The sequence below is a fragment of the Tetrao urogallus genome (assembly GCF_951394365.1).
Source record: "Tetrao urogallus genome assembly, chromosome: 15".
NCBI lineage: Eukaryota > Metazoa > Chordata > Aves > Galliformes > Phasianidae > Tetrao > Tetrao urogallus.
In genome coordinates, this window is record NC_136828.1 from 8,896,480 (window position 1) to 8,921,273 (window position 24,794).

The following is a 24,794-nucleotide window of genomic DNA, read 5'->3' on the forward strand; positions in this document are numbered from 1 at the left end:
AAGTGCTGCATTTGGGGCAGGAAAGCTGACAGACCTGCCTTGGCCCAGCCTACATTTTGCCCAGGTACACAGAATATTCAGTGCTCGGACAACACTGATCTCTGCACACCTCCTAGCTAAACCAGGATACATACAGTGTGGCCAGTAGTATCTCCCAACTCCAAGCCTTTACAATCCCTGTAAAGACAGCTGACTCACAGCCAGATTCTGCCTTTCCTTTGAACTGAGCACTCCTATTGCCCAGGCCTTAAAATCCAGGCTGTGAAAATACAAAGGGAAGGCACAACTTGCCCAAAGGAACAAATCCTTCCTTTCATTAAATCCCAAGGAGACCAAACAATGGTCTTGTTTTAGAAATTCAATTTAATTAAAAAAAAAAAGATATTATAAAATACAAAGTATTCCAGGTGCTGTGTGGTGGGAAAGCAGTTTGGGCTCCTGTCAGGAAGCAGCAGCTGGTGAGGGAAGAGTCACAAAATCACATCCTCCTGATGTGACACGTCAGCCAGCTTCATGTTTTGCCACATGAAGTCAACGAACATGGAGGCCTGCAGCAAGCGGCTCAGCCTCTGAAAGTGGCGCTCTGCAAAGAAAGAAAACTGATGGTTGGTATCACAAGGGGAGAAGTCTACCAGAAATGGGTACAGAACACCTCTCTTCTGTTTAGAAGAGAGCAGATGGAGCATTCACAACATGAGAGGAGACCTCACAGAGGCACAAACTGTGGAAAAACTCTCAGTCCAAGCCAACAAAGAGAGGCCACAAGGCACTACATCACACAACACCAGGATCTTAGAGTGGTGTGAGTTGGAAGGGACTTCAGAGCTCATCTACTTCCAACAGCACTGCCACAGGCAGGGACACCTTCCCCTAGACCAGACTGCTCAAAGCCCCATCCAACCTGGCCCTGAATCCTTCCAGGGTTGGAAGATCCACAACCTCTCAGTGCACACAGAGCACAATACAGGAAGAGAGTTCAGATCTCACATAAGCAGAAGGCAGCTGAGATTAGATACAATCAATTTCCACAGCACATCATTGCAGGCACCTCCCAACAGCTCTGGGCTGGGTTAACCTGCCCACTGCCCAACTGTTTCTGCAGCACCGCTCACCAGTGTAAGGCAGCAGGGACTCCACAGCAGATTTAATGCCCGAGTACTGCAGGAGGTTGTCTGGTGCTTCATGCTTCAGGAGGGTTTCAATGACAGCTTGAGCCTCATGGCAGTTTCGAGAGTTCGTATTCCATGTCACCAAGAATGTTAACACCGCCTCTAGGGAAGAAGGACATCTGTGCACATTGGTTGGGCAAAAAAAACATCTCTCTTGTCTCAGAGATCAGCTTTAATTTCACTTCAGAAAATAAGCCCCAAATCTGAAAGGTTTTAGCTCTGAAACCACGCAGTAACAAACCTTTCTGATCCTTCCGCAACCGAGCAATGTTCTCTTCCAGGCGCTTTCGCCCATCGCTCTCCTTGAGGATGGCTAAAAAGAGGAAATTAAGGATTAGGGAAATTAAAAAAATACAAAAATATTTCAAGAACAAGACCCATGCCTCCCTCCTACACTGCAGATTCTGTAAAAAATACCATCCCTTGTGACAGTTCCAAACCTTTAGGAGTTATTGGAAAAGGGTAAAATAGAGGCTTTCAGATAATTTGACTTTAACAATTTACTTTAACTTCAGTTTATTAAAACCTTCAAACTGTAGCCTGTGTCTGACTTCAGTCAGCGTCTATCTGGAAGAGATGGAAAGCAGAGAGAGCAGAAAAAAAACCTTCAGAGTACGGTGTGAACTCACCCTTAACGACCATCAGCACCGTGTGCGGACGATCCAGAGAGATTGCCAAACCTAATGCTTTGAGGAACCTTTTCTCATGAAGCAGGTTAGAAAGCTCTTGTTCTCTGGAAAACAAAGCAGTCAGGAGTATGAGACAAGTATTTGGCATTCAGTACAGAAAGTAGCTGATTTGGCAGTAATGGTGTGCAGAGGTTGAATGCCATGCAGTGAACAGTGCATGCCACTGAATGGTTCAGTGCCCTCACTGTGGAGGTAATTATACCCTAGGCATGTTCAAGGGATTCTTGAATTACTCAATGCTGGCTGAAGCGGGACAAAATGAAAGCAGGTTTCAGGGGTTTGACATGCTTTATCTTAGGAGCACCAATCCATTATCAAGCTGACAATATTATAGCAAGGATTTGCAGCAATTAAACTTCTATGAAGCAGAAAAGCCTCTGGTGCCACGGCAGCATCTAAACCTCTACAGGACAGCCTTCAAATCAGGGGGAGTTCAATGGCTCTAAGTGTGGAGAGTTTAACCAGACATAAGGCACCTTTCATGGCCCACTACTACCCACAGTCAACTTACTTCATAATCTGCTCCTCCCGTTTAGCTTGTGCCTCCTCCTGTTCAATTTCAGTGACATCCTATAAAACCAGAATATAACTTTGTCATACCTTGTTCTAATTCAGGTGAAAGCCACTAAGTGATGAGAAAATCATTTTCTGCAGCAAGATCTCCAGGTCAAGTCGTTTACATGTTAAATCCAATAACTCAATTCCCTCCAAGCTCTCTGTAGAAGACCAGTGCAGGGAAGGCCACTTAAAGACCAACTCCTGTTCCTTTTAAAGCATCAACTGGAGAAATTCAACGTGGTCAAAAAAACCCCAAACCAAACGAAATAAAAAATATCCAAGATACGTCTTACTGATGTAATTGCAAGGTGCATAAAATGAGGACAACATGTATCACGCTGGAACAGTGAGGAAGAAATCACTGAGATACTGAACGCTGCACATGCATTCTGATCAGTAACCCAGAAAAGAGACACAAAGACCCTGCACTGTACCTTCCACAGTGTGATGGAGGAGTCGCTGGATGCTGTCACAACCATGTCATCTTGCTTGTTAGAGTGAAGACCCCAGATTTTATCTTCATGGCCATCTAATGTTTTTACACACTCATTTGTTTTAATTGTCCAGAGTTTTAAGAGACCATCAGAACCACTTTTGGAAGAAGAAAAAAAACAAAAAAAAACAAAAACACAATCTCAGGAAATCACTGGATAGACCATTCTTGCTCTACCCCACCCAAAATACTGAATAAACTCATTCCAGCACCTACCAAATATGAGCAGAATTAACCAAACATCTTGAGAGATCTAAAGAATTTCAACTTGTTCCTGGTAGTACTGGCATCCCCTGGGATGATGCCATCTTGGAATGCCCTACTATCTACACTTCTTCATATGCTCTCCTGGCGTTTCTGGTCTGTTACATTTCAGCCTTTCTGTAAGAAAGGGCAATTCAGGAGATAAACTGCATTCTTTCCTGCTTCTAGCTGGAGAACAAACCTTCTGCAGCTAACAGAAAGAGTTTAGCCCTGGCTGCTCTTGCATCACCAAAAGCAGTAAGGTGAAATGCATCCTGAGCTCTGCCCTGTGGTGTATTTCACTAACCCAGCAACAACAGAGGAGCTAACTGGAAACATAGTGTAACTGGAGAGGAAAACAAGACACATCTCTGCCACATGACATAAAGATGGCACCTCTCCTATCAGTCTCTCTAAAACTAAATCCACTGCACAGTCTTGCTGCTCAGACCAGCTATGTTTTCTGAATAATTCTGGCTTCTTGTGTAGGCACTTACCCACTGAGCAGCTGTGTTCCTCGGCTTACAAAAATGATTTTCAGTACAGAGGCCTCATGACCTTCAAAGGTCTGGAAAACAAGAAAGAAGCTTCAGAGTATTACAGCTGTTGCCAGGCTTTCAAAGAAGATCCTCTTTCAAGGGAATAATGTTTACTACCAAAGCCCAGATAGGTAAATTTAAAAAAATGTGTGTGTGTGTGTATATATATATACATATGTATATATAAAATAAATCAGTGTAGCATGTGAGAGTTGCCTAGAGCAAGGAACAATCTGAGCTGTCATTACCTTCAAACAACTGAAGTCCTGAAGACCCCAAAGCTTTAGGGTTCCATCTGCTGAAGAGGTGGCCAAAATCTGATCCACTGGAGAGAACTGCACACACCAGATTCCACGCTTATGTCCAGTGAAGACACCCAGCAAAGAGCAATCAGAACAGGACCACAGCTTGGCCAGCCGGTCCTGTGAGCCCGTGGCAATGAGCTTGTCGTTTGGAGAAACTGCCACGCTGTTTATGTCCTGCAAAAGTCACAGAAACAGAGAGCAAAGCAGTTTAAATCTGCTTTTGCTGTCAGAGAGCCAGGAATTGCAGGGTATAAAACAGGAGAGCATTTAAATACTAAAAATATGCTCTCGCATCAGGTGGAACTTCACCTTGTCATGACCTCTCTCAGTCACTTGCGCATGAAGGGTTTCTGGACTGGAGATCAAGGCTGCTTTTGCTTTGGAAGTGAGAGACTCTGGGATATTCCACACTTTTATTGTGCAGTCCTGGCTGCTGGTCACTATAAAGCTTTCTTTCAACCTGAAAGAAGAGAGGAAAAAAAGCACGCCAAGCATAAGAAAGCAGAACAGTGGTTTTCACCGCACTGAGAAAAGGCCTTGTCCTCAATCGGAATCCACACAGTCACTCTGCTGTGACATTAAACAGAGCATGAGTGCTTTTGAAAGTTGTCTTTCATCTTACTTAAGCCCCTGGGATAACCTCCGTCCATTCAGCCGTTAGCCAAAACACTGCTAGCTTTCTTCGTTTGCACACTATGGTATGTGGCAACTTTTGAACAAGCTAGGCCTCCAGACTGCTAGGCAGCACAAAGTAGAAGAGCTGATAAACAGATACACAATTTAAGCAAGCACCTTCATAGGAACACTCCCTCCATTCTCCAGTCAGTCTCTCCAAATTACTTGAGGATTATCTGGCAAATTAAGCAGCTGCTGCTCTTTAAGCCAAACAGAGGGTAGACTGACAAAGAAATGCAAGCTTCACAGCTTATAGACAAATGTGCATTCAAGAAAGAAAACCACAAACATTCTCCCTTCAATTCAGAGCACCCTGACGAGCTGGATTCAAACACGACAAACAATGTTATTCACAAGCAGACATTCACTAAAACATTCACTGAGGACCAGTGCAGCAGCCATGACTCATGCCTGCAAAGGTAAAACTTTGTTTGACTTTTATTACCTTGAGCAAGAGACAGCGCCTACCCCATGAGCATGACCCAACCCTTGGGCCACACAGACCACCCTGCCATCTTTATTCATCCGCCACACTCGAATGCTTTTGTCCTGTAATGGCAAAGAACAGACAGTGATCAGACTTCCACACATTTACTACATCTGTAAGCCTGGCTATTCAGTGGCTTTTAAGCCTGTATCTTTGCCTGCTTTCATCAGAGCAAGGGAGCAACGTTTAAAAGGCATAATGGAAGACTCTTGTATTTTAGGGATGTAGCAGTCATAACTGCCATCTTAACAAAAGCCCTTTCTGCCATACTGGAATATAACAACTCTATCCACAAAGATCAACAGCAATGAACAGTTTCATTCAATGAAGAATGCCTACGCACCTTAGCACAGCTTACAAACATCAGGCCTTTCCTGAAGACATCCAAAGCAAGAATTGTTTCTAAACAGAGGAAGAAAAAACAGCTGGATGCAAAGGAATACTGAAATCAGACAACAGAAATGTATTAATTAGTATGAAGTCCACAGCTCAGTGATTAGGGCCGGGTTTGAGAGACTCAGGAACATATCTGTACTCCTTATGAAGTAACAGCTGGCATATGGCATTGGTGCAGGTCTGTCACCGCAGTCACAAAACAGCAATCAGAACAAGCACTCCCATACCTACACCCTCAACTCCAAACTGAACTGATTTCAGTTAGTGAGAAAGACTGAACTGACAGACCTGGATAAAGATAAAGCAGCATTTGCGAAGTCAGGAGCGTACAGAAAAATACCCCACAAAATCCCCCCAAAAAAACAACCAAACAAACCACCAAAATCAGTTGTGATGCTACTCCAGACAGAGCCCAGTGACTCCAGTCCCCACATAAAAGTTGTGAGAAAAGCGGGATAAAGAACTGCTTCCACATCTTCCACCCATCTCCAGCAGAGCTGACCACACACACTCACACACACCTGAGTGGCCATAGAGGATCTGGCAGTGTGATGTTGACAGTTCAAACACTTTCAGTTGAGGGCTGTTGGTAGCCACAACAATGTGAGAATCACCAGGCCCGAGGAACTTCACATCCAGAACCTCATCGTTGTAACCTGCAAGCTGAGGATGGCAAAACAGAAAAAGTCAAACAGGGTGAAGCACCAAATGGCACCATTCTCAGGGAGGCTGCATTCCCATTTTCTTTCACTTAATTCTGATCTTATTAGACATAAGCTGGAATACAGAAGGGATTTTTGTCTGAGGCTGTTCTGCTTTCCATTCAGTATTATTTGTGCAATATCCCTCCGACTCCAACAGTGGATCTGGCTTCCTGGCTTGTAACCAAGGAAAAGTTCAGGAACAAGCTTTCAACAACAAAGCTTGTTATTTCAAGAACAGACTTTTCACTAGAAGCAAAGCTGAGCCTAAAATACCGATAAAAGGAAAAGAAAGGCTGAGGGTTGTTACCTGCTTCCTGAGCTGAAGAGTTTGAGCATCATATAAAACAATGTTGTGCTCCACAGACACTGTAACTATCTCATTTCTCTCAGGCACAAGCATGCAGTGGGTCAGGCTGTGCTCACTGGCCTCCTCCTCTGACTCCACAGGCTCAAAGGGCACAGGCTGGGTGTACACACAAGCAGCTGTAGCAACTTCCCAGATTTTCAGGACCCCTAGCAAATAATATAGATTGTATCAGAGCCACTGTTGTAGACAGTGATTGTACAAGGAATATAGAACAAACCTTGGCACTGTGTACAAGTAAAAGCCACACAGCCTTAAGGCCTGATAATTCCTCCTCATCTGCTATCACTGAAGGAAATCAGGAGAAGGCTTTGCTCTCCATCCCCCAAGAGTTCAGCCCAACACTTCTGCCACACAAACCACGTATCCCAGGAACAACAGCAACGTAGCACCTTAAGCACAGTTCTTCCTTAGCCTCTAACTCCAGCAGCAACACAACAGGATGCTCACCTTTGCTGCCAGCCGTGAGAAAATGCAGCCCTTGTTTCTTCACACCCAGCTGAGAGAAATCTCCTCGTTCAGGCAGCAAGATGGCAGCTTCCACGCTCTACAAAGGAGTTGGCCAAACACCAGCTTAGCACAAAGGGTTAGAGTCCTGTTGCAGCAAGCAATAGCACTTTGCTTGTGTTAACAGCTCATTAGTGCCAAAAGCACACAAACCATGCTTCAATGCCCCAGACTACACTACACAGGTGCCTAGGAAAGGCTGGCAGACACAAAGCAAGAAGAAAGTTTTCTAGCAACTGTCCCTCCTTCCTTCTCCAGAAGTAGGGCATAGGTGGCATACACTTCTACAAATTGCCCAGGCACAACTACATCAAGCAAGTACAGAGATAACAAACAGCTTCAGACAGAGTTTTAAGGCATTGGGAAAATACAGACAGAGTAGTGTCACATCACAATATACAAAAACCCACATTTTATTTACACACATGTAGGAACCCATACATTATACACATAAACCTACAAAGACAGCAGAGAATCTCAAAGGAATAAAAGAAATGCAATTTCACCTCATAGATAGGGACAGTTCGTTTACTTTCTCTGGTCTTCAGGTTCCACACCATGCAGATTTTATCACGGCCAGAACTACAAGATAAATCAGCATTAAAAAACATTCAACTCAATCTCTGAACTCAAATTTGGAGTTGTGGGTTCAACATTTCTCTGAAGAAGTCCACAATGCATTGTCAAGCTGAGACTGAATACTTCTAGCAGTTCTTACCCCCACAGGACAATCTACCCCACCCGAACTTCACTCAAGCATCCAATCTCTGCCAAGAGCCAGAGTTAATGAAAAGCTAAGCTTTTTTTACCTAATGAATGTGTTTCCATCTGCAGTGAATGCCAGGGAGGTAACAGCACTGAAGTGGCCATCCAGCACAGCCACACACTTGCTGGAATTCAGATCCCAAATCCTGATTTTGTAGTCCATTGAAGAGGAGAAGAGTTGCAGACGGGAGATATCAGGGTGGAACTCAACGAGGCTAGAGAGGAGAAACACTTGAATGGAGTAGGAATAAGCTGCCTGGCACCTTCTTTGCATTAGACCAATATATAAATAGAAATGCATTGCACACAAAGAATTTGACAATTCACATCAATCCCAGCATGCAGGCATCACATTAAGCGACTGAAAAACAGGGCTCATCCTTACTGTACAACTCCTGAAGATCCTTTCAGGTTGTGTGTGCAATACTGCTTGACCATATCCCAGATCTTAATGGTGCTGTCACAGCCACCTTAGAAAAGAAGAGCATGCCAGAATGAAGAAAGGAGGTCCAACACTGCAACAGCTGTAAAACTTAATGAGTAACAAAGGCAGCAGAAAGAAAAATGAATCCAGGAACAGCCATCCACACCAAGAGAAGTTCATGAGTACTTCACACTTATAAAATCTGACTGTCCACAGAAAATAAACTTCAAGTGCAACTGACACATTAGAGTTCATGCTTGTCTTCCATCTTCAAGGAGCCTTAACTGCACATTGAGATTAACTATGCCACGCTGTCTCATAAATCCCTGATATTTACCAGCACTTTACTAAAAATATTTTAGAATACTGGAAGAACTCTCTCAATCAGACACTTTACATATATATAAAGCCTCTTATGATGATGTACGTAACAGAGAGCTCACCACCTCATGCTGCATTAAGTCAGGCTGAAATAGGATCGTACCTGTGGCTAACAGTGTTGAAGTAGAGTCAAAGACCATGGTAGCCACTGGTGCTATGTGCACTGCCTTCCACGTGCGCACACACTTGTTCTCTCGCCAATTCCACTGCTTCAGCAGCAGGGCTCGGCTTCCTGTCACAAGAATCTATAGAAAAGCAAGGCAAAGGAAAGCAAAATCAGCCACTTCCATCAGTGACAATACACAAACAACAAAATATCCATTGCTATGATGTTCTTGAACTTCAGTATCTCAACGTTCACTCATAAGACTAATACTTGTTCCAAAACGTATTAGGAAACGCACTGAACGCATAACAAGCGTTCACAAAGACCTCCTCAAAACTGAGAGACAAATATCAGAAACAACAGGAAACCTCTCCCAGAAGCTCTGACCTGCAGTGCTTCAGCATATGCACGGATGCTGGAAAGCAGCTAGAAAAAAATCAGGATTTAAATGAAACATCAACTAATAGAGTTTCTGCATATATACAGAATAGAGTAAAAAGTATTCCTGTCCCTGGATGCATCTTTGTAGCTAATTACAGTAAAAAAAAAAATCAACAGTAATTCCTACATCTGACTTGAACCCAGAAGAGATAACAGACTTCAAAGAGTTCCCCACGGACATTCATGGCAGAACACTCCTCAGACTTCACTGGACTTATCAGGAGGCCCAGGAAAGAAAAAACCACAGCAAACACAGCCATACACATACCTCATCATCAGGGCTGAGAACAAATGAAGTGATGTCCTCTTGGTCGTCCTTGAAAAGCGATAAAAACACAGTTAATCACCCGTGCACTGCTTTAGAGTGCTCTCAAGCCTTCCTTTGCCACAGCTTCTACTGACCCAAGCATACCCAGCACCACGCACACAGTGATGAACAATGCAAACATCAGCCAGGGTTGCATTTTCCAGACCCCTCTATTCCCACTCCCAAAAGCTTCAAAACACATCAGTTACAAGGCCTGAGAGCCGCGGGAAACGCTTCAGTGTTCCCTCACCTGCTCAAGGCTGTGCAGCAGAGCTCCCGTCTCGACATCGATCACGTTCAACTTGGTCCCACAGGGGCAGAACATGAACTTTCCATCCCGGCTTACCTAGAAAATAGAGGATGGAGAGCTGAGAGTAGGCAGTAGGGGCGGCCCAGCAGGGAGCAGGGCGCTCCCCTGCCCCTTCTAGAGACAACAGCCGTAGGCGACCACTACCTGCACTCGCCCTCCTTTGTAGAACGGCTCGATTTTCCTCGACACAGCATAACTGAGAGAAGAAGAAAGGGAAACGCATGGACAGAATGTTAAAGCGAAGACAGCGCAGCTCGGCCGCTCCCGGAGGCGAACCTTACGGCCGCACAGCCCAGCCCCAGCCCCGCTCACTTGCTCTTGAAGCGCACCGCGCTGCCCGCCGCCGTGGCCATGACACCCTGCAACCCACGTGCAGGCCGCTTCCGGGTTTCGAGGGCGGGACTTCCGGCTGCGGGAGTTGGATTTCCGGCGCATGTGAATAACGTACAACCAACACAGGAAGCACCCTCTCTGCGCGTCACGTGGGAGAAGGAAGCGCAGGGCGCGGAGCCGCTTCCGTCTGAACAAACCGCTGCCGTTATGGAACGGAAGGCGGCTGGGAACGGCTTCCCACTCGTTCGAGTTATGTTCCAGCACTACACCCACACCCTTCAAACCCCAGAGTTTGCTGTACAAAAATACAAGTAGCAGGACTCGAGTGTTTAAGTAAATTTTTATTGAAAGAACTCAGCTCCATTCATATGATCATTCTTTTATAACCGTTCTGCAGAGCTTTGAAGTATTCCAACTGTAAATCCTCCGCCCTTCTCACGAAGACACTTTTTGTCTTATCTTCACATGAAGGATCCTAGCCGGGCTGTTATACCTGCGGGGAAACGCATGGCACTCACACACCGCCCTCACGCTCAGCCACCGCCAGGGCCCCTCACTGAAATTATGGGAACATGGGTTTCACTCCCCACACATCGTCACTGTGGGCAATAAGCTTTGATGTTCCCTATGCTGTCGGCACGGTTATCTCACCGGAGGCCACAGGAGACCGCAGGTGATTTTCAGACTGTGCCAAACGCTGCTTCCCAGCCCTCACATCAACAGTCTTCTTTCTGTACCCACCTCCTACCAGCACAGCTTATAACGCAAACACAACTCCAGCAAAGGCTTAAAATCTCTAAACACAACTAAGAGAAGAAAAACGAAGAAGCAAACGAACCAAACCCGCCCACCCCACCCAAAGAACCCCAGTTCACCTACCTCCTCACTTAATCAGACCGCAGTCCCACGTGTGCGCGCCTTTATACCATGAGACTACGCATGCGTAGAGGTGGCGCATGCTTCCAGTTGGCCCTCCCGCCCCGCACCCTGTATAATTAAGCGGTTAGCGCCCCCTCCGCGCTGTAGTGTATTACGAATTCAGCGCGCCGGGTTGGCACTACACAGAGGTGTTCTCGCGAGAACTTTCTGAGTATAAATAACGGACCGCGGCGAGTGGCGGCCTTCTACTCTACGAACACGTAAGTGCTGATGGCTGTAGGGTGGCGGCCGTTTGAGACCTCCGCTCTATCCGCGCCCATCCGAGCCGCCTGCGGTGTGGGGCCGGCCGTGTCTCGCCGGATGGGTCCCGGCCGGGCTTTGTGGTCGCGTTGTGTAGTTATTTCTAGTTGATGGTGGCGGTGTTTTGGCTAATGTACCTCTCTTTTTGTATAGCAAATGGCGGACGACGCCGGTGCTGCAGGAGGGGCAGGAGCCGCCCGAGGAGGCTTCCGCGGCGGCTTCGGGACCGGGCTGCGGGGCCGCGGGCGCGGCCGTGGTAGGGGCCGAGGGAGAGGCCGCGGGGCCCGTGGAGGCAAAGCAGAGGATAAGGAAGTGAGTGGAGCCTGCAGGGTGGGGAGCGTTATGTCGGGCTGACCCGTGGTGTTGTCTGTAGTCCCTATTCCTCTAGAAGATGCTGCAAGTCCATTGTCATTTACTTGTTTCTTCCTTAGTGGATTCCTGTCACCAAACTTGGTCGCCTGGTCAAGGATATGAAGATCAAGTCTCTGGAGGAGATCTACCTCTTCTCTCTTCCGATCAAGGTGAGGTTCTGTGGGTTTTTGTTATTTAGAACACTCAAGTTAAGCCGTGTTATTATTTAGTTGACTCTGGACTCATTTGCAGAGAAGAGCAGTGAGATTTGTGTGTTTTGTTTTGTGTGGAGATTGCAGCTTAGAAGTGTGATTAAATGGCTGAATCTTGTAGGAGTCAGAGATCATTGATTTCTTCCTGGGGTCTTCTCTGAAAGATGAGGTGTTGAAGATCATGCCTGTCCAGAAACAGACGCGTGCTGGTCAGCGTACCAGGTTTAAGGTAATCTCTTCTGAGGATTTTTTTCTTGAACATTATTCGGATTGTGATAGTCGTGGCTGCATCAGAAATCTAAAACCCAGTTTTCTTTTGTTACTCTTGATCTGGAAGGCAAAACTGTAAGGGGAGAAGTGCGCTTCTCAGACATAATGAATCACAGAATGACCCGGGTTGGAAGGGACCTCAAGTATCATCAAGCTCCAATTCTCTTCTGCAACAGTGGCCACTAACCTCCACATTTAATAATACACCAGGCTGCCCAGGGCCCCATCCAGCCTGGCCTTGAACACCTCCTGGGATGGGGCATCCACAACCTCTCTGGCAGCCCGTGCAGCACCTTACTAAGCTTCATAACTTTATAAGTTATAGGAGCTGCTTTAACAACTGCTTAATTGTAGTGTACTGTAGCTGTGATCATATGCTTCTGGTTATCTGTGGTGACATCCTGCTGTATTATGTTCTGCTGAGAGAGTGTTCCTGCATGACAAAGCCTTGGCTGAAAGCTTTCCTTCAATTTTAGGCTTTTGTTGCCATTGGAGACTACAACGGCCATGTTGGTCTTGGTGTTAAATGCTCTAAAGAAGTCGCCACTGCGATTCGTGGGGCAATCATTTTGGCTAAATTATCCATCGTACCAGTGAGACGAGGCTACTGGGGGAACAAGATCGGCAAGCCTCACACCGTGCCTTGCAAGGTAAGAACAACCTGCTGTGCATTGCCTGTGAGTCACGCCGTGGTGTGTGCTGTGGAAGCTGGAACCTGCTGTGCTCATAGGTTACTGGGCGGTGCGGATCTGTCCTGGTGCGTCTGATCCCGGCGCCTCGTGGTACAGGCATCGTGTCTGCCCCTGTTCCCAAGAAGCTGCTGATGATGGCTGGAATTGATGACTGTTATACCTCAGCCCGGGGCTGTACTGCCACACTTGGCAACTTTGGTAAGTGTGAGGTTATTGCATTGTAGTTATGCATGTGTTGTTTTACTGGAAGGGAAAATAGTGCTGCGGTGTTGTTAAGTCCATGGCAAATGGAAAGCTCCCAATCTCCCAATCTGCGCGGTTGCACTTGTTTGAAGTAGTGTAATTGTCGTAAATGGAGAGAGAAAGGAAACTGAATTTTAAGAGTATAACAGAGAGATCTTGTTATGGTCTCTCTGTTTCCTCTGAAATTCTACACTTCTGGAGATGTGTAAATGGGTACAGGCGTTCATTTCTGTAACAGTGATGTGCAATATTTAACTTCTTTCTATAGCTAAGGCCACCTTCGATGCCATCTCCAAGACATACAGTTACTTGACTCCTGACCTCTGGAAAGAGACTGTTTTCACCAAGTCTCCTTACCAGGTACACATGCAACGCTTCCTTCAGTTCCCAGCTCACATTGTCCCGATAGTCTGATAAGTTTGTACTTAAATAGTATTTCATGGTTCAATAAGAAAGAAATAAGTGAAATATTAAGTAACAGAACTTAACTGAAAATCCCACCCCAGTGTACACAGCTTGTTGAAAAGTTACAATGCTGAGAAGGCACCACAGTGGTTTACAGAAACTAAATGCTATTTTTTTGTTTTTATCCAGGAGTTCACTGATCATCTGGCTAAGACCCACACCAGAGTCTCAGTGCAGAGAACCCAGGCAGCTGCTGTGGCAACTACTTAAGTGGTTTTTGTACAAGGCAATAAAGTGGTCAGTGGACAAGAAGTTGGTTTGATTGGATGCTTTGTGTATTGGGCAGATGGATTAAGTCTGTGCTTGGGATCTGAGTAGGCTCAAGTTTGTGGGCTACAGCCTGAACATTTGTTGGGTGGAACAGAATGTTTTACACTAACCCTTGTTAATCATACATTAATCCTGAGTGGGGTTTGTAACCAAAGAGAGGGGAAAATAATATTCCCTTATACTGTATTTTCACATTGTGTTTACTCTGAGGGTGCTCCCTACCATGGTTGGGTAGAGCAGAATTAATGGTTTGTAGATTAATGGTAATAGAGAAATCCAGCAGGGACACCCTGGGGTACCACAGCTGGGGTGGGTACGTGGAGCTGACTTCATTTAGAGAGTGGTAGCAACCAACTGAAACAGATCTCAAAAAGGAAGAATTGTAAGTTTTTGCACACCTCTTCAAAGAATGAGTCTATGCTAATGGCATGGCAGATGTTTGGGTTTGCAAGTTTATTGTAGAGCATCACAGTTCACAGATGCAACACAGGATTGATAAAAGCACCACTGACAGACGTGCTAATTATTCTGTATCCAGATTTACTGAGATGCATTTTCTTGTGCCTTCATTTCTTCTATCATCCTGTGCTTCTGCTTCATCAGACACGTTCTGGCATTTCCGTGGACACCAAGATCACCATCTAAAAGGAAAGGTAATAATGTGAATGTCTGAAGAGTAGCCCTCAGCAGCTAGGAGCAACCAGGTCTGACCCAGGTGAAGTGTGGTGCTTAGGACAGGTGCAAGCTGCAGTGCTGAGAGAGAAATGCACACAACTTTGATACTGTAGGAGTGTCAGCTGTGCTGTGCTTATTGAAGTGTCACTGCCCAGGCCCAGTGGGTCTGGCACATCTGAACACTGAGCTCAGATCTGCAGCATTTTCCAAGAGGGAGTTTTAATGCAAAGAAAAGATCTTTTGAACCTTCCTTTCCCTGTATGCTGTTACAGCTATGGCAGATGTAAAGGCTGCAGTACTCACATCTGTCTTGGTAGGCTTTGGTAACCTCTGCAAGCTGCTTTGCCTCCTTGGCACAATTCTGAAAATGGCTTGGTCCTTCTCTGTGCTTGCATGCTCCGAGCCTTTCCCGGACTATCTCCACAATCTGCTGATCCACCAACCTGTGTGGGAGATGAGTAGGAGTGCAACTGCAACACATGGACTACAGAAGAGCAGAACTGCAGAAACCAGGATGACACTAATGCTAGCCTGCCCAGCTAAGCAGGCTCCAGGGGACAGAATAACTGCAACCACCAGTGTTCTGTAAGGGGCTAGACACAGTGGCTTAGGTAACCATTCAACACCCCAAAATCCATGCGATTCCAATGCGACCCCCACGACTCCCACAGCCGACCGAGAAGAGCGGGAGCGCTGTGACCCCCCCCCGCTGGGGGCAGCCCTGTGCCAGCCGTACCTGTCCCTCCTCCACTGCGCTTCAGCCTCGTAGAAGCAGAGGTAATCCCCCTCCAGGCACTCGCTCAGGTCGGGCACGCGGCGAAACTTCTGGTGGTAGTAATAGGACTTGTTCTTGGCTTGCTGGCGCTCGATCCACTCTGCAACAGCAGCGGCACAGTCAGGCACCTCACAGCCCGGTGTGTCGGTGCGTCCGTCTGTGCCACCACCGCTGCGTGCACTGCCTGTCCCCGTGTCCCCGTGTCCGTCCCGTGTCCCCGTCCCCACACCGCATCGCTGCCCTTCCGACGGCAGCGGGAAGGCCGCGCTCAGCCCGGTGACCGGTCTGTACCTCGTACGAAGGTAACGGGCGCATCGATGATATAGTTGAACGCAGTCTGGATGAGAGTGACCGGATTGGGCAGAGCTGAGGTGCTCTCCGAGACCGGAGTACGGCTCGGCGGCACTTTATACACCTCCGGGTCCGGATCGTCCGGCATGGCGGCGGCGGAGCTGGGAGGACGGCGGGGACGAGGAGAAGATGGCGGCGCTCCGCACAGCGCCGGCGGCGGCGGACGCAGAGGTCAGAGGGCGTGGCTCTGCGCATGCTCCCTGGAGGCGCGGTGCATGCTGGGAGTTGTAGTCCGCCCGCGGCCCAGCTGCTGTGGAGGCTAGGCGAGGGCTGGCTTCATGTTTTCGGGCGTGGAAATGTAGCATCATTAAGGTTGAGAAAGCAAATCCCAAGTCCAATGCCAAGCCATCCCACTACGCCCACTGATGGTGTTCCTCAGTGCTGGATCTCCACGTTCCTCGTGCACCTCCAGGGGTGGTGACCCCACCCCCTTCCTGGGCAGCGGTGCCAATGCCCGACTGCTTTTTCAGAGGGCTGTTTCCTAATTTCCTACCTGAACCTCTCCTGGTGCAACGTGAGGCCATCATATCTCATCCTGTCACTGTTACCTGAGAGCAGAAGCTGACCTGCACCTCACCACAGCTTTTCACTCTGCTCGCTGTGCCTGCTGGCTCAATCTCTACCCCAGGAAGAATCACAGCCTTTATTCCTGGCCTGATGTAGGACTTCTTAATCTGTCCCTACCCAGAGTTTGGCCACTGGCTGTGCCCCTTGAAGGAGCTCCCACAGTTTGGCTGTGCTGTGTGCAGTTGTGAAGCTATTGTGATTGGTGCCATTCATGATGGACTTGAGGAGGGGAAGCCGTAAACTGAGACACCAGCAGTTGACCTTTACCACATCCCAACTGTTAGGGTAAAGCTGGCAGCTTTGCTAAGTGTGAAATGAATATCGCATCCAATGAAGCTAGTGGCTAAATTTGTGTCTTAAGTATTAAACAGGAGGGGCACACAGCGATAGCCTCTTCCTGCTGCTGACTTGAGCTGAAGACGTCCCATGGTTTGTAAAGCTCGGCACTGCTGCCTTTTGGATTGCATGGAAAGGGGCAGTGAGCAGGGCTGGGTTATTGGTTAAATTAGTGCAGCTGAAGTGGGGTGGACCTGACATAACTCCACTTGGGTTGGAAAAAAGGCTTGATGGAAGGTGCAGCCGGGTTCTGTAACTGGTCTACAAGGAAGGAGTTGTAGTGGGCATAGATCTAACTCCTCGGTTCTTGGGCTGGCCCGTAGATCCCCTGCCTTGAAGCCAATACCATAAGAATTTGTCAATGTCTCTCTAAAATGCTGTTGCTTTTCTCTGCCTGACACAACCTGACTAGGGATTGGGGTTTGTATATTTAGCTCTGCTAATTTGGATTTGGAGTACATATTTAACCTGCACATGTTCTTATTACTGATTCCTTTGGGCATCCTTTCTGGTTTCTTCCGATTGTAAGCTGTGCTTGCTTGGTGCCATTTGCCTTGATGACAGAGCATTGAATGTGGCCCTGTGAAGTCTGAGCAGGCCCTTTTTGATGATTCTAAAAATAAAAATTGCAGTTAACATCACAGTTTAGCAGACCTATTAAATAACATATTTCTCCTTGAAATTGTTGTAGCAGAAAGGAAAAAGATTGTTTTCAGTTAGTCTGCACGATTTTTCCAGAAATGTACTAAATTCTTTGATGTGTGTGGTAGAACCTTAAACAAAAGCCCATGCCATTACAAATTCTCTCGTGCTGGAAATAAGAAAAAGCCCAGAATCCTTCCAGTATTCACCGGTGTTAAAAGGGATATTTCCTCTTGTACTTCGGGCTCAGTCCTTTGAGTATCTTCTGGGACCCAAGGATGAGTCTGATGTTTTTTGTTTCTCCTTTCTGCAGTCCCACCGCAAATTTTCCGCTCCTAGGCATGGCCACTTGGGCTTCCTTCCTCACAAGAGAAGCCGTCGCCACCGCGGGAAGGTGAAGACATGGCCTAAGGATGACCCCAGCAAACCAATCCATCTGACGGCTTTCATGGGCTACAAAGCTGGCATGACACACACCCTGCGGGAGGTGCACAGGCCTGGACTCAGTAAGGATTGGCTAAAGGAGATCTTATCCAGGAGGAAAGAGGGGGAACAGGCTTGTTGTTGGGAAAGGCTGCTCGTGGAAATGGGTGGTGGAGCATGTATCTTCTTGGCTATGTCCTGTAATGCTGTCCAGATATTTGATAGCCAAAGGCCATCGCATGACCTGTAAGTCATGTGTAAGCTATGTAAGCTGAGTCTGGGGATTTCCGGGAAGTTCCCACCCTGGTTTGTTGGTTGGTGGTTTGTTGGATCCTGCTGGCAGAAGCACCCTGACAAATGCTGGGCACTGTGAAACATTCGTGGGGAATTTTAAAATGTTACCCCGTGGGATGACTGTGAGATTGGAGCCAAAGTCCAACATGCAGAAGATGGGTTAAAGTGTGCTGAGCCATAAAATCTATCCACTTGGGTGCCTGAAGGTGAAACTGCGTGGCTCTCCAGCAGGACTTGTGGATGTGGGAAGAAATGGAAGATCTAGCAGTGAGAGTGTGACCTTGCCTCCAGCATACTGTTTGCTTAGTGGGCCAGACACATAGACCACTAAGGCTCCCAGGCAAGAATCTGATCTCTTCCTTTTGCTATCTTGCAGGGATCTCCAGGAGGGAAGAGGTGGAGGCTGTGACCATCATTGAAACCCCACCAATGGTGGTGGTGGGAGTTGTGGGATACATAGATACACCAAAGGGCTTGAGGAATTTCAAGACTGTTTTTGCTGAACACATCAGTGATGAGTGCAGACGACGTTTCTATAAGAACTGGTACGTGCTTCCCTGGGTGGAGTGTCACTGGGGTCTCTTGCAGGCTCTCTGTGTTGCCTACATGTTGCAGACAGCTCAGCTACTGGCAGCTGGCTCTGAGGTGGAATGAATTTAGTCATGCACAGAGATACTGCAAACAGCTTGATGCTGGGAATCAGCATATGCATATGTAAATTTATTCTAATAGTTGAACCGAGTTAGTGCTTTCTGCAGTATCATACACAGTGCATGCTGCAGGTCCATTTTAATTAGTGTAGCTTGGGCCCATCTATTCCTCATTAAACTGAGATGTTCGAGCTGGGCAGCAAGTGAAGATGGGAGGAAAAACAGATTTTTCAGGAGGAATATTGATGCAGAATGTGCCCCTTGGCCCTTGTAAACAGTAACAGCCTAAATCCCACACCAACAGAGAGGAAAATGGAAACACAAATTTCATAACCATGGGAATCGTGTCTCCTGCAGAAGCGCGTGTTGGCCGTCAGATCCACCCACCACATGCTTCCAATGCTTGTTGAAGGCTATGTTCTTTCTCCACTTAACTCTGATTCTGTGCTTGTATTTTAATGGCACTGAGCCAGTCAGTAGGAGACAACTGGATTCTTCATGCAGAAAGGTCTGAATTAGCAGTCCTTTTTGCAGCTCGTTATTCGTTTTCATCTTCCCACCTCAGAGCCCTCTCTCATGAGCCTGGCAGCCAGGGGTGATTCAGGTACCCGTGGGTACTCTATGCCTTCAGGAAGGTGCATGGACCTTCTGTCCCCCGTGCTGTTTAGTCTGCAAGGCACAGTGAAGAACCAATTCATGTTGAGCTCTTGGTAGACATTAAATGTTTCTGTCGTAGGCACAAGAGCAAGAAGAAGGCTTTCACCAAGTACTGCAAAAAATGGCAGGATGAGGATGGCAAGAAGCAGCTGGAGAAAGACTTTGCAGCTATGAAAAAGTACTGCAAGGTCATTCGTGTCATCATGCACACACAGGTCAGGGTCTTCCTCAGCTTGAGAGAGTGGTTAGGGCTGGGGGGTTGGCACAGGGGTTTTCATGATGGGGTCAGGGGAGACAGCCTGTGAAAGCAGATGAAAGACTGTGGGGAAGAGCATGCGGACAGCGGGAGATGCTGGCTGCCCTTTCCAGCCACCTCCTGACACCAGTCCTGTCCATCTGAGCGGGCTCAGCAGGGCTCCCTGCCTGTATATCGACACAGGCTGAGCCCTGTGTCAGCAAGAGACCTCGGGCCCCATGATCACCTCAAATTAGCAACTGGTGTCGAGTGTTGGGAAAAAATAACCCACAGGCAAACACAATTTTGCCAGATGCAGATTGCTGGCTATACAAGGCCCATTTTTGAGCTGATCCCTGGAGTTAGCAACTGCATTGGAGCCTGTGGCGGAGCTAAGCTGGCTTAACTTCACTTGTGGCTGATGCAGACAGGGAGGGACACTGGCTGTCATAAAAGCAGTTGACATTGTGGTGGGGAGGGATAGGCAGCTGTCTCTGCTCACTCCTTTCCTTTCACTAGTAGTGGGTGTTGTGGCCCTGCCTGCGTGTTCACAGGGTGTGGGGCAGCATTTTGCCCTAATGCACTGTCTTAACACAGATGAAGCTGCTTCCACTAAGGCAAAAGAAAGCCCACGTGATGGAGATTCAGCTGAATGGTGGGACAGTGGCTGAGAAGATTGATTGGGTCCGTGAGAGGTTGGAGAAGCAGATCTCTGTGCACAGCGTCTTCAGCCAGAACGAGATGATTGATGTCATTGGTGTGACCAAGGGGCACGGAATGAAAGGTACAAAGTGGGAGGACCCTTGTCAGGGCTTGGCTTTGTCCTTCTCACCTTATGCTGCCCATAAGGTAATGCTGGGGGGAGAAGAGTGTGAGCCACGCTGAAAACCCACCAACTTATTGTACAGGGAGTAGCAAAGAGCCTGTGTATTTCAACCACAGTGTGCATTTCCACTGTAGCAGAGTTTGGTTTCCTTTGTGTCAGCATTGGCTATGTTGTCTGCCATGCCCAGAGTCCTCCCTGAAGGCCTGGAGGTGTTGTGAGGATGTAAAGGCACTGCACCTCTTGTAAAAGCCCCACGTTTGTGAAGATGTGTTTTTTTCTGTGTGTGTGGATATGCTCAGCAGGAACATCGCAGTCTGATCCGATCCATTGAAAGTGAGAACAGTTCTGTGTTCTGGCCCCTCACTGTGGTGACAGCTCTTGGTCTCCTTCCAGCACGGTGCCTTCTGCGAACTTCAGAAAAACGACAGAACTTTCTCCTCGCTTCACATTCCCTCCCAGCACTCAGACACCAGCCCTGAATCTCCCCTACCCCCCCAATGTTCTCATTACCCCTGTCCGGTCACACTTGCAGGGGTGACAAGCCGTTGGCACTCCAAGAAGCTCCCCAGGAAGACACACAAGGGCTTGCGCAAAGTTGCCTGCATTGGAGCCTGGCACCCAGCCCGGGTCGGCTACTCTGTTGCTCGTGCTGGCCAGAAGGGCTACCACCACCGCACAGAACTCAACAAGAAGGTATGGCCCAGCATTGCGCCTCCCTTCCATGCTGTCACCATCCTTCTTTGCACAATGGCCTCAGTTCCCCCACAGCTTCTTTTATGTTACTCTAGAGATGTGCAGGGCTCTCATTCTGCATCTCTCTTCTTGCTCGTTTCATGCTCACAAGGTGCACCACAGAGCGCATCTCAGTGATAATCATGTTTGTTGTTTCTGTGACATCCATCAGTGTGAGGACACTAAAACCACCGTTGCCATTTCCTTCCTTTTCTCAGATTTTCCGCATTGGCCATGGGATCCACGTGGAAGATGGCAAAGTGGTGAAGAACAATGCCTCAACAAACTATGATGTCACGGAGAAGAGCATTACACCTCTGGTAAGGGGTAACAGGGCTGAAACTGGCCCTTGTTGTACGAGTCTGAGTTAGAAAAGTAATTCTTTGGCAGGACACAGCTGCATAGGAAATGATTTGAATTCCACTGAAGGAAATACAGTCAGTGTGGCTGAAACGCTCTGGTGACACTGGGTGGCTGTTCTGAAGTGTGTACAGTTCAGATAGCTTGAAGGTCTGTCAGTTTTTCCTCTATTAGAAAACGTCACCAGCTTGTCATGTTCCAATCCAGTCCTCTTGCCTGCCTGCCAACCCTCTTTGTCTCTTCCTCCAGGGTGGCTTTCCTCACTATGGGGAGGTCAACAATGACTTCCTGATGCTGAAGGGCTGTGTCGTGGGCCCAAAGAAGCGTGTGCTCACTCTGAGGAAGGTGAGAGCACAGCCGGTGCTGGGGAGGGACTGACTGTAGCTCTCTACTGACAGATGTACCACGTGCATGAAGCCCCTGAATGCTGGGCAGTGAGACTGGTTGAGCTCTTGATGCTGTGTGCAGAGAACATGTGGCACATGAGCACGGTGCTCAGTGAGACCATTTGCAGAGTGCTAACTATGGCAGTGTGCACCCGAATGCAGATGTACCTTTGGGGGTGTGGCTGGGGGAGTTGCAAGTGGAAACCTTGGCCATAAACAGATGGTGAGGAAATGAAATGCAAAGCAAGGAGCAGGCTTGTTTCAGAGCTGCTCTGCAAGCAAAGGTATCACCTGCCATCTGAGCACCAGGATGTTCCTCTGGAAAAGTAGATTTCATGGAGCCAATTGCCTGATGGATGCACTGAGAACACCTGAGCACTGCCTTCATCAGAGCAGACATCCAGATTTTCTGTAAAGATAAGCCTGATGCACTGTGACTTTTCTCTTTCAGTCCCTTCTGGTGCATACGCGCCGCCGAGCTCACGAAGCCGTTGAACTCAAATTCATTGATACCACTTCCAAGTTCGGCCACGGCTGCTTTCAGACAGCTCAGGAGAAGCGTGCATTCATGGTGAGTTACACTCTGCGCCAGCTCCAGCTGCTGGGCTGTGCTCACAGCTGGGACTGACTCCAGCCAAGCATCTGCTTCTAGACACAATAACAGCCAACTGAGTGATCGGGACCGTCTTACATAAAAGACAAACATGAATTCAATTCACACAGCAGATATTGTGCTAAGGAAGAACATGATGATCATATGAGTGATCCAAGACAATGCAGCTAGCAAATAATATACCATATGGCCAACCAGTTTCCATTCACCATGGGATGTTTTAAACAAGCAGTTAACTTGGCAAGCGCTGTATTGGACATATGGTCCCTTTCACTCATAATTGTGAACTTCTTTGATTTGTTTGGAACGATTTAAAACTTTAATGTTCTTAAGAGGAAAAGGTTGGGTCAAATTCAGCCACAAATTTGTGATTTTTCTATCAGGAAGCTTTCAGAAAGGCCTAGCAGTATGTTTTTCTTAAATCCAGGGCAAAATAAATTCAAAACAAACGTAGCTTCTTGAATAGTTTTGCAGCCTACACCAGGCTGGTGCCTATGTCTGAATACAAAATAGAGGAAGTGTTTAGTGAGCTAGGCCTGCAGTTAGCAGAAAGGAGAAAAAACTGCTGCATAACAGGCAGAAATAAACTGTGTCTGGATGTGGTCTGTCAGCCAGAAATCCTACATGAAGCTAGCTAAGCCTCCTTAGCCCTGGGCAGGGGGATTGGTTATGCGGTGTCTTAGCAGAGCTCTTTTAGATGTTAAGCCATTTTCCTTTAGCTCAGCATCAGGAGCTTGTTCTGCAGTGAGAATGTTCTGCTCTTGTCACTGCAAGTCCTGCATAGCTGTGACATGGAGCTCAGAGACAGGGAATGGTTTTACCTGTTTGTGGGTGGTTTATTTGCCATTTTCTACTGTGGGGTGAGAGGTTTCCCCACGAATAATATGGTAAAACTTTACATTTTACTGGAAGTAATATGGCACAAAAGCAATTCTTGCAAACTGCTCCTATGGGACTTCTCTGATCCAAGAAAACCCCATTTATTTCCTGATGGAAACCCCTCAGCCTCACTGAGTTGGCTGATGAGATTCTGTGCCCTCAGCTGTGGGAAGCCTTAACTTCAGGCTCATACTGGGTGGCTCCAAGCAGGTCATTGCCACTTGCTGGCAATGTGTAGTTCAGATAAACACTTTGTGCAAGACCATGATGTTTTGCTTGTGATTCCTGCAGGGCTAGCAAGGCCCCAAGATTCGCTGGTGAATGGCAGCACAGGGCCACCAGATGGGAAACAGAGGCCAGCAGCAGCCTAGCACAGCAGAAAGGGGCCAAAGGTGCAGTAATGCTCCGCACAGCTCATACACAGCCTTGAAAACCATGTTTGTGTGCTGCTAACACTTAGACCTCTCCTCACTGCTCTCTTGTAGGGCCCTCAGAAAAAACACCTGGTGAAAGTGAAGCCAGAAGAGCTGTAAGGGATGACATACACAAGGCTTCCTAATTGGACAAACTTCAATAAAGGGTCTACAAGCTGTGCCTGCTGCCTGTCTTCCTTCTGGAGGAGTGTCTTGCTATGTACACTGCTTCCTATGGGCAGCAGTGTGTCCTCAAGCACCTCAGCCACTGGAGATGGTACAAGTAGCACTCGGGACAGGTTCTCATGGAGATGGACTATCTGGGAAGCCAAGTGTCTACCCTGTCCCTCTGGATTCTCCCTTTCCATGGCCCAATGAATTTCTTCACTGGCATGTATTCACTTAAACCACGGTGAAGGACTCCCCTTGTTTTCCAGAGGTGCCAGCAGGAAGCAGAAGGCTTCCCTTCTGACTGCCTGTGCCCAGCCTCACTGACTGTCTGTCCCCTTGCCATCTCCTGCATGCACACACACATACACACATGCTCTTCTTGTTGAGCACGAGCCACATACTTCTCTCTGCACAAGACCCCTGGGCCCATCTGGCTCCCTCAGCAGCCCCAGGATTTCACGTACAATGACATGGCTGATAGGTAAGACTGGCCAGTGATGGATTTATTCAGATTTTGGATTAGTTTCTCACCCGTTTTCCTTGCAGCCCAGCTGCCAATGGAAGGGTGTGATGAGTCTTGGAGTTGTGGTGCCTTGGATCCAAGGTGATCGTGACTCGTGGAGTGCAGAACCTATCTGGGTGTCCTGCACCCTCTTTGGGAATCAGACAGTGGAAACTACGGCTCTCTGCTGCTCTGGAGCTGCCCACTTGGTTAGGAGGAATCCTGAGATGCTGGTGGGAGGTGTGTGAAGTTCTTGGGTGTCCAGCAAACCCCTTCCCCTGGGTCTGCTTTGTCTCTGAATTTTTTCTTGCAATATTTAAGGAGCAGGCTCATCTACAAAGTGCAGGATGCTGAGAATGAGATGAACTGAGATGCTCAGGTCCCATGGCATAGTACTGGATGCCATCAGTGGCCAGGCCTCAGCTTGGT

General features: G+C 47.6%; 4 protein-coding genes across 4 annotated transcripts; 2 read left to right on the top strand and 2 right to left on the bottom strand.

The window, feature by feature from the left end:
* Positions 1 to 470: 470 nt before the first annotated feature.
* On the bottom strand, positions 471 to 10,216 carry TBL3 (transducin beta like 3; the record flags this gene model as incomplete). The annotated part of the gene is made up of 22 exons (XM_079543154.1): positions 471 to 583; positions 1,113 to 1,271; positions 1,411 to 1,482; positions 1,799 to 1,902; positions 2,370 to 2,428; positions 2,851 to 3,007; positions 3,650 to 3,720; positions 3,940 to 4,170; positions 4,306 to 4,456; positions 5,117 to 5,220; positions 5,502 to 5,560; positions 6,076 to 6,217; positions 6,566 to 6,771; positions 7,073 to 7,169; positions 7,636 to 7,711; positions 7,939 to 8,109; positions 8,280 to 8,364; positions 8,803 to 8,944; positions 9,515 to 9,562; positions 9,804 to 9,899; positions 10,008 to 10,059; positions 10,176 to 10,216. The coding sequence occupies 22 exons, from the start codon at positions 10,214 to 10,216 to the stop codon at positions 471 to 473; spliced, it is 2,436 nt and encodes an 811-aa protein (XP_079399280.1).
* A 1,315-nt stretch (positions 10,217 to 11,531) lies between these two features.
* RPS2 (ribosomal protein S2) lies at positions 11,532 to 13,853 on the top strand (the record flags this gene model as incomplete). Its single annotated transcript, XM_079542755.1, has 7 exons — positions 11,532 to 11,687; positions 11,807 to 11,896; positions 12,060 to 12,167; positions 12,685 to 12,858; positions 12,939 to 13,098; positions 13,412 to 13,503; positions 13,738 to 13,853. 7 exons carry the CDS (start codon positions 11,532 to 11,534, stop codon positions 13,816 to 13,818), a joined length of 861 nt encoding a protein of 286 aa, XP_079398881.1. The 3' UTR covers positions 13,819 to 13,853.
* Positions 13,854 to 14,321: 468 nt separating this feature from the next.
* Positions 14,322 to 15,767, bottom strand: NDUFB10 (NADH:ubiquinone oxidoreductase subunit B10; the record flags this gene model as incomplete). The annotated part of the gene is made up of 4 exons (XM_079543144.1): positions 14,322 to 14,519; positions 14,857 to 14,996; positions 15,290 to 15,428; positions 15,620 to 15,767. The coding sequence occupies 4 exons, from the start codon at positions 15,765 to 15,767 to the stop codon at positions 14,419 to 14,421; spliced, it is 528 nt and encodes a 175-aa protein (XP_079399270.1). The 3' UTR covers positions 14,322 to 14,418.
* Positions 15,768 to 15,808: 41 nt separating this feature from the next.
* Positions 15,809 to 23,829, top strand: RPL3L (ribosomal protein L3 like; the record flags this gene model as incomplete). Its single annotated transcript, XM_079543108.1, has 10 exons — positions 15,809 to 15,850; positions 17,538 to 17,730; positions 18,318 to 18,486; positions 19,328 to 19,463; positions 20,081 to 20,267; positions 20,842 to 21,002; positions 21,260 to 21,361; positions 21,651 to 21,746; positions 22,239 to 22,358; positions 23,765 to 23,829. The coding sequence occupies 10 exons, from the start codon at positions 15,809 to 15,811 to the stop codon at positions 23,810 to 23,812; spliced, it is 1,254 nt and encodes a 417-aa protein (XP_079399234.1). The 3' UTR covers positions 23,813 to 23,829.
* Between the last annotated feature and the right edge of the window lie 965 nt (positions 23,830 to 24,794).